General features: G+C 40.3%; 1 protein-coding gene across 5 annotated transcripts in view; it reads left to right on the top strand.

The window, feature by feature from the left end:
- The window catches only part of RANBP17 (RAN binding protein 17), a 163,844-nt gene that overhangs the window by 91,951 nt on the left and 55,569 nt on the right, over positions 1-16,324 (top strand). For all 5 annotated transcript variants that reach the window (XM_035110144.3, XM_035110143.3, XM_088665553.1 and 2 more), the window contains exons 15-19: positions 3,862-3,935; positions 4,594-4,674; positions 10,722-10,785; positions 10,883-10,991; positions 15,354-15,457. In XM_035110144.3, coding sequence (XP_034966035.3) covers positions 3,862-3,935; positions 4,594-4,674; positions 10,722-10,785; positions 10,883-10,991; positions 15,354-15,457 — 432 coding nt within the window. The remainder of the gene's footprint in view (positions 1-3,861; positions 3,936-4,593; positions 4,675-10,721; positions 10,786-10,882; positions 10,992-15,353; positions 15,458-16,324) is intronic.

The following is a 16,324-nucleotide window of genomic DNA, read 5'->3' as shown; positions in this document are numbered from 1 at the left end:
AGGGATAAGTGTTGACATAGATCTTGATGCGATAATAGGAATCAAAGCGAATGCATGATGAACGGAGTAGCAAAAGCAGCAAGGAAACGGTGGATTAAAGGAGTGTTCTTTGTTAAATTTGACATCTCTCCCAGTGTTTCATTTGTTAAGCCATGATCTGAATGTTAATTGACAAGAGAACAAAATGCTACCACATAGCACACAGCTTCCTACCTTTCTCGTATATTTTTATTTTTGTTTTCATGCAAATGATGAATATTCATATGCCTTGTGCAAAATGTTGAAACAAAGGCTAAGTTTGGTAAAGAATCCTGAAATATCATTGCACGCAACGTATCGGGCTTGTCCACACAGGAGTTTAATGAGGATGTAAAGCTGCTTGTGTGTCATTCTTGTGTGTGGCATCCGTACAATATCCTTTCCACCTATTGCCACATTCCCTGCTTCCATTTGCTCCTCACCTGAGCTCAACCTAGCCATTTCGTTTCCATCAGCCCAAAGGAAAGGATGCAGCATGACTATTTCACAAACAAAGGCATGTTTGTGATGCATTTCTAAAATTTTAAAACAGCTGTTTTGCACAAAAATGTTGTGTTAAAAATGGAAATGAACTTGCAGTTCAGGAAGAATCAACAGCTCCAGGAGGTGGGAACTTTCTTCGCCTTTCTGGTATGGGGGCAGGATTCGGAGATTGAAGGCCCTGGTGCCACCTCCTGCCTGGCTGTTCTTCGCCTCTCTGCTGTGTGGATAAGGCTGCTTGGCATAAAACTGGTAAATGAAAAATCCATTGAGATTTTGAAAAACATCAAGATAGTTATTGATTAAAGCGCATGCAGAAAAATTGAAGCACATATGCATCAATGCTCTAGTGTAGACATAGGAATAGTAGATGGTTCTGGGTTAATTAGCTGGAAAGTCTAAGGAATTCAAAATATACCTAACTTTACTTTCTTCTTTATTCTTAAATATGTGTTTCTCCAAGACTTGCATGTTTGCACACCACTATAATTATTGGTATGTTCTAAACAGATTTTGCGTATGCATGTAACTTTAATTCTATCAATGTTTAATTGTATTTAATGATTGATTTTTCTATGTTTTTTATATTTTTAATCTGTAAACTGTTGATGTTGGAGATTCATTCCCTGTGTCTGCAGTCATGGGATTGTTGTCTATCACATGACAGTGTATGTTTTCATTCCAGTGTGGGAAGTGACAGAGACATGTTTGTATTACTGTGTTCCATGAAGTGGGACTATTGTCCCTTTTTTTTTGCTGTCTGATGAGAAAGAGACAGGCGCTAAGTCAGAATGCTCCGAGTGTATTATACGTAAATAAAGTAGATTAGCCAAAATGCTGAGCTACTGAGTTCTGTTACGCAAACTGCGAATACTCTGCGGATCCCTAAGTGTGCTAATGCCTTTTGGCATTAGTCACTGTGATGTTTGGGCAGAAGAAAGGAGGGAGAGGATGGAGAGAACATGCCAGCCAGGCATGTGTCTCTGCCAGGGTCCTACACGAGAGTAGGACACTCCTAACAATCTTGTGTCTTTTCAGGGGGAAAGCCAGGGCTATTGCTATTCCTATTAGTATTACTACGTAGTAGTAGTAGTCAGTAGGGAAGGGAAAGCGGGGCGAGCGGCGAGGGAGGGCTCCGTCTGGGCCGCTTTCCCTTCCCCCGCCCCACAGTGAGCCGGGGAGAAGGGAGACGCGGCCGCCCACCCCTGCAAGAGGTGGCGACAGGATCAGCGCCCCGAAAGCGCTCAGGGCACTCATCCTGCCGCCTCTCGCAAGAACAGGCTTCCTCCCCCCTCTTTTTCTCTCTCCCTTCTCTCTCTTACCCACCCACCCACTCCTTCCTTCCTTCCTTCTCTCTCTTCCCTCCCTCCCTCTCTCTATTTCCCTCTCACCCCCTCCTCCCTCCCGCCCGCCCTTACACACACACTCTCTCGTGCGCTATTTCCTTCTCACCCCCTGGGGGGCACCAGAAGGTGATCTGCCTAGGGTGCAAAAAACCCTAGCACTGGCCCTGGTAGTAGTAGTAGTGGTAATAATAATAATAATAATAATAATAATAATAATAATAATAATAATACCAATAATAATTCTACACAAATAGAAACCAATCCACTAATAAAAATAATCTCATGTATCAAGTGTCCTTTGCATAGTGAATTATGTAGAATTAATCCCTAATTTCTAACCTTTACTATGTGCATGTGTTGTGTGACTATAACTATTAAATGTTTATTTACAAAAAAAAGTTGTGCTTCTGAAAGTGAAACGTTAAATGTAATCCTAATAAATACCTTAAAACCCAGTGGCCCATCCATCCAGATTCCACAGAGAAATAACTAAAGTTGGGCAACCCTTCTTAATCCTATCACCTACTAAGTAGATCTGTGCTTTCTCTTAATCTGATTGTTGCTGTTCTGTAATAGCTGTAACCTGGTAATTATAGCCATCACCTAATCACCCAGAAAAGCAAGGATTTTGATCACAGTAAATGTGATAAATATGAACAGATATGTACAGTAGAATACCATCTTCTTTCTGCTGAGCGCTTGTTAAAAAACTGTTTACTAATCTAATATAAAACCTTATGACATGGGTGGGCAAACTTAAGGCCCGGGGGCCGGATCCAGCCCAAATCGCCTTCTAAATCCTACCCGTGGATAGGAATCATCATGTTTTTACATGAGTAGAATGTGTCCTTTTATTTAAAATACATATCTGGGTTATTTGTGTGGCCTAGGAATTCATTCATTCCCCTCCCCCCAAAAAAATATAGTCCCCCCCCCGTGAGGTCGGAGGGACAGTGGACCGGCCCTGCTGAAAAAGTTTGCTGACCCCTGCCTTATTAGATCTTTTATGGGGGTCTCAAATTGCTTCCTCATATAAAGAATAAAATAGTAGCATTTATCGCCAATAGGGACACGGGTGGCGCTGTGGGTTAAACCACAGAGCCTAGGGCTTGCCGATCAGAAGGTCGGTGGTTCGAATCCCCGTGACGGGGTGAGCTCCCGTTGCTCGGTCCCAGCTCCTGCCAACCTAGCAGTTCGAAAGCACGTCAAAGTGCAAGTAGATAAATAGGTACCGCTACAGCGGGAAGGTAAACGGTGTTTCCGTGTGCTGCTCTGGTTAGCCAGAAGCGGCTTTGTCATGCTGGCCATATGACCCGGAAGCTGTACGCTGGCCCCCCGTGGCCAATAACGCAAGATGAGCGCCGCAACCCCAGAGTCGGTCACGACTGGACCTAATGGTCAGGGGTCCCTTTACCGTATCCCCAATAATAAATAATTTAGGATAAATGCAAAAAAACAAAAAATATTAGTCACCGTAGCTTTTTGACATATAGATGGATTCAGAATTTGAGAATATAGTTGGCAGTAGGTCTGTGAAGTGGATTCAGCCAAAGCCCAACTCGTGTACTGAATCATTCTTATTTGATGGAATCCAGGCATCGCCCGAGTCTTTCTTTCTTAACTATATAATGCAAATAGGTTATAGCAGGCTCCTCAACCTCGGCCCTCCAGATGTTTTGAGACTACAATTCCCAGCATCCCTGACCACTGGTCTTGCTAGCTAAGGATCATGGGAGTTGTAGGCCAAAAACACCTGGAGAGCTGAGGTTGAGGAAGCCAGGATTATAGAATAGGAGGAGGAGGAAGCAAGCAGAAATACAGTTTGTCCATATTTTCAGCCTCATTGTCACAACAGAACTGAATTTCAAAACCAACACCCAACCTGCTGGTTCCCTGCTACCAAAGAAAGTGATCTCTCTTCAGAACAATACATGTTTAAAAATCATAGTACAGTAATCTATTAAGATTTCACTGTTGAATTGTTTTTTTTTCCCAGGTTTATGCTCGAATGTCAGAAGTTTTGGGAATAACAGACGACAACCAAGTTCTAGAAACATTTATGACAAAAATGTGAGTTTGAAATACTTACTCTTGTAGTTTTTGCCCCGCCCCCGATGTAAACATTAATGCAAATGATGCTAATAGTTAATGCCTTAATTTTAAAATTTTGAGATGTGACATATGAATGCAATTAATGTGGCTTTTACTGTCGCCACCACCTTTTCTTCTGTTATTACCAGTTAGCAACTGTCTCCTCTTGTTTTCACGTATTGATTCAAATCTAAAGGCAACCTTGCTCATTTCATATTTCCCTTTTTATGCTACATTATATAATATGTTGCAAAATACTCTCGGGAAAGTATTCAGCTGCCTCCCTTCAGCAAATCTTGACTTTCTAGATAGTTGTTTGAAACGTTAGTCCAAATTCTTCTCTGGAAAAAATAATGACAGGTGAATCATGAGAAAGAAGGGCAACTTTGTAACTGGGATGTAAAATCCGATTCTTGCCTTCATACCACCTGGAACTAAGTTATTTTTAAGCAGGCTGGTGGATGATGGTTCAAAGTAGGGTTTAATTTGAGTTTGAAGGCAAGAGAAAACAAAAGTATGGTTTGCTGCAAACGGATGGATACAGTTACCTGGGAATAAGTCCCATTGAACTAATATTGTACATGTTTATGTCTGGTTAGAAGATACATTTGTAAAACTTTTCTTTTTTTAATTCTAGTGTTACAAATCTTAAATACTGGGGGCGATGTGAGCCTGTGATTTCAAGAACGCTTCAGTTTCTAAATGACCTTTCAGTTGGATATCCTTTTAACTGTATATCATGGGTCCTATCCACTGTGTAGCTTAGAAGATGGTAGAATGTGCACCATTTTCATCTTTACTTTTTTACTTGTTGATACTCTTAGGAATAGTTAGTACTGAAATAGTAATTAAGCATAGCCCTTTCTGTGCATAGTCCATTTTGAAAATGCCATCTTGCTTATTTTGCACACAATCTTCCTTTCAAATTAATCTAAAAGTTCTGGTTCCTGTCCTATAAAATAGGTCGGTAAAGCTGGGATTTTGATATACGGTAAAACCAAAGTAGGTTTATCGTCTCCTTCAACCCTGCTCCTGATCACATCCACGAAAGGGTAACAACTATGGCAATTGGAATCAGGCAGTGATTGGTGAGGTGGTCAGTCTCCTCTGTGCTTGGTTCAGAGCCTGACGTTGATTGAATGCTCTTGAATGTTCAGCAGCTCACTGGTCCTGTGTGTTAGACTTCTTGGAGAGCACATGGTCTTTTGCACTTTCTCCCATCATCAGCCCAGTGCCATTGTCTGCTGTGCAACTCAAGGTCAGGGTCAACTGAGCATTCAGCTGGATGTACTTCTAGTTTAATGAGCTGGTTAACATGGTCTGGTGTGAATGTATGTTTGGGTATTTTATGTTTGCCATCAGATGGTGTGTGTGTGTGTGTGTGTGTGTGTGTGTGTGTGTGTGTGTAAGTAAGTAAGTGTAAAGGGAAGTGTCACTTGTATGTGACAAAGACGGAAGCGAAGAGGTTATTGTATTGCATTGCTAAAATGTTAAAAGGGTAAAAATGATTGTTTTTCCTCGATGTTTTCTTTCGGTACAATATTGTTCAATAAACTAAAGGTCAACAAGAAATTCTACTCTAAATAGCTTTGTTAAGATATGAAGATAATCAGTCTTTAAGTAATAAAAGGTAATGAACTTCTTTCATTGGTGCTTCTGTTCCTAGTCTGCGCGGAGAACTTTAAACTTCAAGCAGTTGCCACAAAGCAGTTGTGGTGCAAGAACACTCTGTGTTCATCTCAATCACCACCTTTCTCCTTGTCCTTTGCCATTGAGAGGTGAGGATGACCCCAGATTGGAGGAGGAGGAACTGCAAGGCAGCAGTAGGCAAGAGAGGCAATGGTGGAGGAAAAAGATGGTCTAGTGGGAAAAGCAATGGCAACAGTGACTGTGTTGTGCTGGGCCCAGATCAACCTGACATCTTCAAAATAGTTGTGTGAATGTCTGTTTTGCTCTCCTTCCTATCCCGAACCCCAATTGAATCAGCATGTTCTTCTGAGCTGCCTTTCCACCTTTGTTTTCTTCTCCATTTCTTTTATAGTACACTGGTACCTCAGGTTACAGACGCTTCAGGTTACAGACTCCGCTGTAGTACCTCGGGTTAAGAACTGTGCTTCAGGATAAGAACAGAAATCGTGCGGTGGCAGCGGGAGGCCCCATTAGCTAAAGTGGTACCTCAGGTTAAGAACGATTTCACATTAAGAACGGACCTCCGGAACGAATTAAGTTCTTAACCCAAGGTACTGTACCACTGTAAAATTGCTTGTTTCTTCCACTCTCTGAAACAAACTAGCTTTAACAAATGCTTACTCCTTTACAGTGGACCCTCGAGTTACGTACCGCTCTGGATACGTAACTTTCAGGTTCCAAACACGGCAAACCCGGAAGTGTATACTTCCGCGTTTTGCCGCGCATGCGCAGAAGCACTCTATCGCACCGTGTGCGTGCGCAGAAGCAGCGCCCTGAGTTATGGACTTTTCAGGATAAGTACAGACCCCCAGAATGAATTTAGTTCGTATCTGGAGGATCCACTGTATATGCTGCTTTAAGATCTGCAAGTTAACCTTTCCTCCACAAGAAAATATGCCTGTGAGTGCTCAGAGAAAGAACCTTGCCTGCCATGCAGTAATACTAGTCCATTATAGATGTCAAGTCCAAAAGGTTCTGTACTACTGAGCTTTCAATGGTTTTTCCCCTGTTCAGTTCACATCTGTTCTTTGCCAATATTATATTCAGATTAGATTGCAGAATGGTCCTGCTTCTTATGTTATATCTTAGTATTTTGGTTCTGGTTTTCTTTTGATTAAGTGGAGCTTCTGATTGTTTGTTTTTTAAAATATATATATATATGCTTGTTTCAGTTTTCTTCTATCACTTTTTTAAAAAGCTGCCTTTAATGTATATTATAATTTAAAAGATACATAAAATGCATGAATTTTTTTAAAGTAGAAATGAATTGCATTGCAATTGGGCTTCAGGTAAATATCAAAGCAGTTAAACATCTGTGTTTAAGAACCCTTGGCTTTTGGATATAAATATTTTCATCTTTTTATCTGATTCAGTGGCATATAGCAGCATTGGTCAATAATCTGGGGAGGCATCATAGTTCAGTGGGTAAAGCACATGCTTTTGATAAAAGAGGATTTTATATTCAAACCTGGTTCCTTCTTTCAACCAGACTGGAAAGAACCTCTAAGGCAATACCGGGCTAGATGTCCAATGGTATAACTTGGTATACGTTCCCCTTGTTGCTTATACAGTGGTACCTTGGTTCTCGAACGGCTTAGTTGTCGAACAAATCAGCTCCCGAACAGCGCAAACTCAGAAGTAAGTGTTCCGGTAGGCAAACGGTTTTTTGGAAACCAAACATCTGACACGACTTCCAATTGAGTGCAGAAAGCTCTTGCAGCCAATCAGAAGCCATGCTTTGGTTTTCAAACGGTTTCAGAATGGACTCCCGGAATGGATTAAGTTCGAGAACCAAGGTACCACTGTATTGTTAAAAAATCCCATTGAGATTGATGCACTTTTTCATTCCAAACCAGGGTCCAATAATACTCCTCTCTTTCCTTGATATTATTACAGTGGTACCTCTACTTACGAATAACTCTACTTACGAATGTTTCTACTTACGAGCTCCATCCGCCATCTTGAATGCAGTTTAGATAGGATTTTTTCTACTTACGAATTTTTAGATAGGGTTGCTTCAATTTACGAATTTTTTCTCCCAATGCATTCCTATGGGATTCGACTTACAATTTTTTTCGACTTACGAATGTGCGTTCGGAACGCATTAAATTCGTAAGTAGAGGTACCACTGTATTCCCCAAACAAACTTTGTAAAACCCTCTTGCTTCGTAGGTAATTTTGCTATATCGATGAATGGGGGTACACGATGAGAAGAGCATATAAAATTGGCATTAACTTTGCTAGTTAACTTTTTTTTAATTGGCAACATTGAAATAAACAACATTTTGAATAAATAAACTGCATTAAATGTAATTTGACTCGAACTTCTGTGATTTGTTTCTTTTTCCAGTTAAAATGAATGTAGCATGATAGAGCTAACCTAAATGCTGTTTCACTTTATTCTTATATGTTAGTATTAGTTAAGTTTAAAATTGTGTTCTTTGGCAAATGAAAAAAGAATTCAGAAGTATTAAGACACCCACTTTTGTGCTGGAATTTAATATGCAACTTTTTATTGGAAAATAATCGTCCTTGTCTGGCAAAATCCACCATGCAATATTTCTGTTAGTAGGCATAATGTAATAAAGGCAGGGAGGGCTATTTATCACAACAAATTTTGAGGATTTCAGGATTCTTTTTATTATTTTAATATATTTCTTTGGTATTAAATCAGAAAAATGATAAATTACACCTGTCGAAGCTGTTTTTCCTTTTTGTTGGAAAATGATGTACAACCCAATTTTGCTGGCCATTTTGGCTTTTAACGATACATACATCCCCCCCCCCTCTTTTAAATCTATTGGCTCAGCTTTTAAAGAATAATACTGAAGTACTTCTTATTTCTTACATATGAAGTGTTTATAAATACTTCCTGGTATTGCAAACTTTAACCTTTTAACAATGCATTAGTTTGTCAGAGCAACTCAGTGGCTGTGATGTTCAAGCTCACTTCAGACAAGCCCTTCTCATTCTGATAGGGATTATGTCACTGTGGTCGGTTAAGGATTAGGCCTTCATTATATATAACTTTGTTGAGAAGCATCATGTTTTTTAGAGACCACATCCAGGGAGCCCATTTTCAGTACAGAGGGTACATTAAATTGTGATTAATTTGAAAGGCTAAAAAATAATTAGTTTAATTTAAATGCCTGCCCATTGCTTAATTCATTCATATGCATATAATTTTCTTTCAGAATCAAAGCGCTACATGTTCCTTGAAATTGGTACTTATCTTTTATTATGCATAAGGGTTATTTATTTCTTCAGAGATTCTGTAACAGTTTTTTTTTTTTAGATCACAATTTTAGAAGGGATTAGACAAAAGAGCAAAAATATATATGGGGAGTATTTTAAGCAAGAAGAGGCAACAAATGATTTGTGTTGCTGTCTTGTTTTGCATTATTTTAACAATTATTCCAGGCTTGCATATTTAGAAATATATTAGCCCAATTTGATTTTAAGGCTCAGTTATTTGAATTATAAATCATTATGTCCCTTCTAGCTGATCAGTCACAGAATAGCTTTGAATTCATTTACATAATGGAATGTGTTAGTGTTTCCTTTCTGTCAGTGTAGTCATGGTACTCCCTCATGCATCCTCTGTTGTTTCTCATAATTAACTTTATCATAATGCTTCCTGTTACTTCTCTCTCTCTCTCTCTCTCTCTCTCTCTCTCTCTCTCTCTCTCTCTCTCTCTCTCATGGTTATTTTGTGAAGGAACTGACCACAAAGTGTCTTTCAGCTATCTGATCGTTCTTCTTCCTACTTACATTGTGATTGCAGCTATTAAAGTCTTCCTTTTGGTTTAAGAGAAAACCCTTGCACAAAGACTTCACAACATAAACAGTCACTTGATAAGAAGTCATCAAGCAAGTTACCTAAAAGGCTCTACATGTAATTGATAAAACATACCGGTAGCCTAGGATGTGGATGGTTTAAAATGTTCGTCTTCAGCTGATGAATCTACTGTTTGGTTGCCTCTAGACCTAAGCTGGCTTGGTTGCAGAAGCATTGCAGTAAACTATTATTTGGCAATAGAGAAAGAAGGAAAAATCTAGACAAATGTAGTAAAGATAAAAATTATGGCCAAAGTCCATTGATGCAAATGTGTTTAAAATGCTTGCTTCTATACAGGATTGTGATTAAAATACAGGCAACTCTCAGTTTACACTGGGGTTACATTCCAGGAACTGTATAGGGATTTAGGCATAAAGCCAAAATTGTGTATGGTCAAAACACATTGGGTTCAATGGCGGATGGGATCGCCACCCTTTATTACAGTGGTGCCTTGACTTACGAAGGTGATCCATTCCGCGGTGCTGTTTGTAAGTCGAAGTCTTCGGTTGTCGAAGCGTCCGTCATGCGCAAAGCATGATTTTGCGCTTCTGCGCATGTGCGGACCGCAGGCACAGAACGCACGCGCGGCGAAAAGACTTCCGGGTTTGCCAACTTCGTAAGTTGAAACCTTTGGAAGTTGAGGCATTCGGATGTTGAGGTACCACTGTATATATATATTGCCAAATGTGTAGCTGAATGTGAACAAGTTAAATGCACATATGTTGCGAATTACCTGTAGTCAAAAATTTAAGAGGTTACAAATAGTTCTGCATGAGAAAATCCCACCCTCTTTCCCAATATACACATTACAGAGGACCAGCACTATCCGTTCAGACAGAGTTGCTCACTTTTTGAGGATTAGTGACAAGTGACAAGGTTTACCTGAATTTGGCACCCCATTCTCCTATCTGCTGTGAGAGACAACTGCTGTAAAAGATGGAATAATTGGCCTTGAGCTGTCCTGACAAGTATCATGCATTTCCTACTTGTCATCTAAAAAAATTAAGAACACTATGACTGTTGATAGTTTTAACTACTTCCCCGCTCTTCTGCTTAGTAATATTATGTATTATTATTTTCTTTGCAATATTTAAATAAAAAGTCAAATTTTTGAAATTTGTATGTTCTAATACTCTGTAAAGCTATCGATATGTGGTCTCTGAAGACCATAAACATTAAAAGGTTTTGGGTTATCAGCACATTAATTGCCTCCTGTTGTTTCCCTTAATTTCAAACACTTATATTATCCTAAAAAAGCTTGTGAAAATAGATGCTGTGAAGTTCATGCTGCAGAATCATACGGTAGGTCTCTTGAATTGGCTTCAATGTTTTAAGAGTTCTTAGCATAAAATAATGAATGGTGTTGACTTTTTAAATCTGTTCTTCATTTTTCCGCCAGAGTAAACACTTTCCTTTCTTGGGTGTAAATGATAATTATGGTTTGAGTGACCTTAGGTGCAGAACCAGGTTCTATACTGCACTCACACGCCTTCTCATGGTAGATCTAGGTAAGAAATTTTTCATTGTATTCCTTCACTCCCTTCCTGAAGTTAGAAAGGTCTCCCAAATACATTGTCTCCCAAATACATTGTCTACTCTATGGTCTAATAATCAGTTCCTGGCAATATTGATATTTGTTTTTAAGTCAAAATAACACTACGCCAGACAAGTTATTAAAACATGTTATGACCACATTGAGACCTAATTGCTTGGATGCAGGCATTGTCTGCCCACAGAAGGATTGTTTTCCACGCCATGTGTTGTGCAAGAAAGGTGAAACTAGATTCAAAATGGTTCCTCTGGTTGCATTAAAGTCCACATGACTGCTTGTTGCCAGAATCAGCATGAAAGTTGCTATAGAATGTAAAATCTAAAAAATAATCCTTCAAAATGTTTGCAGAACATATTAGTGGCTATTTCCGTTCCATTCAGGTTCCTTGGATCTTATTTACCTATGGGCTTTCATTTCAAGGCTAATGGAAATAAGTCTTAGAAGGATTGATTTCTGAATAAACATATTTTAGATTGGTCTGCTAAATTATAAGAGTGTGATCTTTGGACATGGGTTCTATCCCTGTTTCACTGAAGAACCTACTTTCTCTTCCAGGATTCTATGCCAGGAGCAAAAAGACAGATTTGGAATGTACTTTCTTTTTATTTCCACCTGCTTTTTATTTCCACCTGCTTTAGATTGTCCCAAAGATGATTCAGTATTTTAAGTTAATGGTACTTTATTTCCAGACTTATAAGATTCCTCTGCAAAGTAAGAAGCTCCCTTGCCAGATTCAAACTAGAATAGGCAAAGTTCACCTGTAAACTATCTATACACCTTGAAAATCCCTATTCTCATTGGGATTTTTTGAAAAAAGTTTAAAATGCCATAGCATCTAGAGGAAGAAATAAACTGAAAGTGATCATTAACACCAGTGACTCAGATTATGTTTTTAAAAATAGCTAGACTGAATTAAAAATGCTATCTTCCTAATGCCCCTCAGAAGATGGTGGATTACTCAGTTTCTGTGTGTGTGCAAAATGTGGACCCAACAAACCCCATAACACAGTGCTGACTAAGCTGAGAAGAAACTCTTCTTTGCTACCACTAATGGTAGCCTTTTAAATGGGTTCAATTACCAGTTTGGTCCAACTGTGCACAAAAATGGCACCACTTTGCTATATTGTCTATATTGCCTTCTATAATCCATCCGCCGAGGGAAGGTCTATTTAGGATTCGGAATGAGAGAAAACTAAGCAGCTGTAGTAACTTCTTACTCCAACCGGGGTATCAACTGGTCACCTATAGGCATAAGCAAAATTAATATCCCAGAGCATTCTGTAAACCCACTGGAATTTTTAATCTCCAAGTCTGGGCCACCCTTTGGCCTGTGCATCTCATCTCTCTTCTGCCTCCCACCAGAGACTATGTCATGAAAATGCACACCCTTGGTTCCGGTTTCCGCCTGCAGGAATGGCGGACCTGTTTTCCATCTCTCTGACCTTTGTAAGGAATTTGGCGGTTGCTAGGGGAGTAAATGGCAACCCCCTACCCTCTCCGGGGGTTACGGAGAGGGGCCGCTGGCCCGCGATGCCCCCAGACCCACTCCGACTGTTTTTGGAGTGGGGGGAGCTTGGGCTGAGCACTTACAAGGGCCAGGACTCCCGGACGCTAATCTGCATGGCGGGGATTTCCATGGTTAAAGAAGATAATTAGGCTTAAATCTATGGACATACTTCAGAAGGAGGGAAAGAAGCGCTGTTTACTGCTGAGAAATTTATGCTGCCGAGTGAGAGGAGTCAAAGATTGTACTGCATCTGGAAGAAGGATTGATGGGGACGGAGCGATAAGGGGAGTGAGTTTTTATTTTATTTTTTTTCTTCATATTGTTGCCTCGTACCTTCCCGGACGCGATGTCCTGGCTTGTTTGGAGTGAAAGAGAAGCAAAAGACTGTGTGAGTTGAACCTTATAACTGTTGTTACTGAGCATATTTTTTTAAAGATGTGGAGTTGCCGATGAGAAAAGCCCCCCCCTAGTCGGACGGAAGGAGTTCTGAATGCGTTCGGAGGATTTATGAGCTGTGACGCACTTTAAATTGGAGCAGCGACCTGAAGCTAAGTTCAGCTATAGGGCAAGGAGATCCATTAATTTACCAAGAGTCTATGGTTTGATGTTTGGGTCTCCTGCCTGGAAAAGCTGTAAATTCTATAATGATCGTAAATCTTCATGGCTATGAGAGAAAAGCGAAAGTGATTTGAGCTTTTTAAGATGGCGCTACTTCGAATTGCTTCAACGCAACAGGAGCTCCATTAAGAAGATTTATGGGGAGGCTGGACTGATTAACTCACACAGGAGAAAGAACATCTGTGAGACTTTGTTTGATATTTATATCAGCAGCTGGGAAACAATCGTGAAAGTGGAAAACATCTATGTGACTGTAAGGGGAAGATCTGGATTATTATGAACTTGAAGGACGATTTGAACTTTAGAAAAAAGACGGCAGTGGACAGTTGCGAGGAATTCCCAATTTCTTGAAGCATGGGAACCCAAATAAAAAATTCTTTAGATGATTTGGCATAACATTCGGTCTGATTGATATATATATGTGTATAATTTGAAATATTGAATGTGATATAATTGGTTTTAATTGGAAAATTAATAAAAATATTTAAAAAAAGAAAATGCACACCCTTTGTGAGGTCATGATCTGATCATAAGGGTGGCATCTACATCCCCCATCCTCAGGCTGCCTGTTTCCATGACAGCGTAATACAACAAATCCAACATAGTTCATGTCACGTGTCAGAAACAATGACTTGATGTAGCTGAGTGTGTTATGAGGGACACGTATTTTTGAGCCACAGCCTATGAGGTGGCCTCAGGATGGGATTCCTGGATACACCACATGAGGCATGGGGCTTCAGGAGATCAAAAAGGCATCTCATTATAAGGTACATGCATTCACATTTGATTGTGCAGAATGTATCCAAAGGGACGTATATTCTTTCAAAGAAGCGGGGTCCTGTTTCATCAAATTCCTCCCCATGTTTGATCAAGTGGAGTAGTCCAGAGACTCCTTGGGGAAATTATGAAAGTGATGAGGAGAAGGATGTGTGCTAAAGCTGGTATATAGAAATCAAAAAGGAATAAGAAGAAGACAGATAACTAGAATATATAGACATCAGCAGTGTCAACTGGGAGAATTAACATGTTATCTGGAATAATGGGCAGCTATAGTTTTTGATGGGGACCCAGGTGGCGCTGTGGGCTAAACCACTGAGCCTAGGGCTTGCTGATCAGAAGGTCGGCGGTTCGAATCCCTGTGACGGGGTGAGCTCCCGTTGCTTGGTCCCAGCTCCTGCCAACCTAGCAGTTCGAAAGCACAAAAAAATGCAAGTAGATAAATAGGAACTGCTATAGCGGGAAGGTAAACAGCGTTTCCATGTGCTGCTCTGGTTTGCCAGAAGCGGCTTTGTCATGCTGGCCACATGACCTGGAAGCTATACGCTGGCTCCCTCGGCCAATAATGCGAGATGAGCACGCAACCCCAGTCAGTCACGACTGGACCTAATGGTCAGGGGTCCATTTACCTTTACCTTTTTATAGTTTTTGATATGATATCAAAATCCCCTGTGATTTTTGTGTTCCCATTTCTTGCATAACAATGGAAAATCAGTACTCAAGAGTACAACGCAACACAGTACTGTATGAGGGAAGCTGGATTTAACTGCAGATTAAATAATATTGGCTGGGCAAAAGTCTGCTCTGAAGCCTTGGTGTGGTGTTGCCATTCACATCAGGCAGTGCAGGAAATAATAGATTCAGGATTCAGACTTGGGGTGGATTAAGTGCCAGTTTGGGCCCCCAATCAGATTTGTGTGTGCATGTGCATAGCCCTGCACACAGGCTTACCCTAGCTTAGCCACTGAGTAACTAACGCTAGTAGGGTCCTATGAGTGTCAGTCATCCCAAGCGCCCTGCTCTGGAGTGGTCTCCTAGACTACATCTTACTGTTAAGACGTGAAGTTGTGAAGAAATGTGGATTCAACATTGAAAGCTGTAACATTAAAAGCCCTGAGCAGATTGGGCCCAGGATACTTTAATAACCACCTGCACTCATGCCAACCTGTCCATTTACTGAAATCAGTATTGGAAGCCTTACCTGTGAAGATGATTAGGTTGGTGAGCACCCTTAACAGAGCCTTTTCATTGGTTCAGCAACAATGGAACTCCATCGCTTTGTAGGCTCGGCAGGCCTTTTGAAGACCTATCGCTTTTCAGTGCCTTTAGCAAGTTTTGTATATTAGGAGTATAGTCCTGGAGTTCATTGTTCTTTTCCTGGCATTTAACACTTGCCTTTCTTCCTTTTTTCCATAGGTGAAGATGAAGATGAATTTGAAAACTTCATGCTTCCCCTGACAGTTTCATTTGAAGCTTTAGTTCAGATATTTAACAATAGTTTTAAACAAGAGGAAGCAAAGGTAAGTTGTTTTGAGTAGAAGGGGGAAATCTTATTTCTCATAAACCAATAGGGAGATTGTTGGGGGGGGGAGATGGGGGGGGACACCATCCAACCAAAAAAATCAAACTAAGGCCCATTGACTTAAATTGATGTAAATTAAATGTGAAAGTAATTCTGCCCTTAAAATCAGAAAGATTAAATTTGGCTGGTTGCATTTTTCTCAGTTCTGCTTTAGTTTATGTGATGTTTCCCTTTGAAGATCCATATGTGAACTCTTCATTTTTAAGCCTCTGGGGATATGAATCTACTCTCCCCTACATGAAGGGGCAAGGCATGAGATTTATGTTTCCAGAGCGAGATGAAGCACAGACTGTGATAATAAGCAAACAAGTAGGAAGATTAGGTAGAAGTAGAATTGGTTCTCTGCTCGTTCCTCTCTTGCCATACCTCCCTGCCCCATCCCTACTTGCTAGGTGCCCAACTTCCTTGTCTGTATCAATCCCCATGTGGTGCTGAGCTTATTCCTAGGCTCCAGGGGATGCTGAAGTGGAAGAACAAAATGCCTTGATAATCCTAAACTAGGAGAAGCAAAGTTGCACCATTGAATTTTCCCTGAGAATTTTGCATTACTGGTGAAACTAGACCTTTTGTGGAGCTTCCATCAAAAAGCTAGAAACCCCACATCTAGTTCCCTTGTCTCTCCCTATGCCATTTCATAAGGGAAGTGTGTGATATGATGTCATCATATTGTGTGCTTGCCTCACTTGCCATCCTCCCCTGAGTGGCAGTGATGAAAACATGATGTCATCTTACACCTTTCCTTTAATCAGTGGGAGATAGGAAGTAGATATAGGGTTGCTGTTTTAGTGACAGCCTTATGATCAGC

Source organism: Zootoca vivipara, chromosome 3 (genome assembly GCF_965207765.1).
Source record: "Zootoca vivipara chromosome 3, rZooViv2.hap1.1, whole genome shotgun sequence".
In the NCBI taxonomy this organism is placed as follows: Eukaryota; Metazoa; Chordata; class Lepidosauria; order Squamata; family Lacertidae; genus Zootoca; species Zootoca vivipara.
Note: the sequence above shows the minus strand (reverse complement) of the source record. Positions and strands in the feature narration are given on the sequence as shown.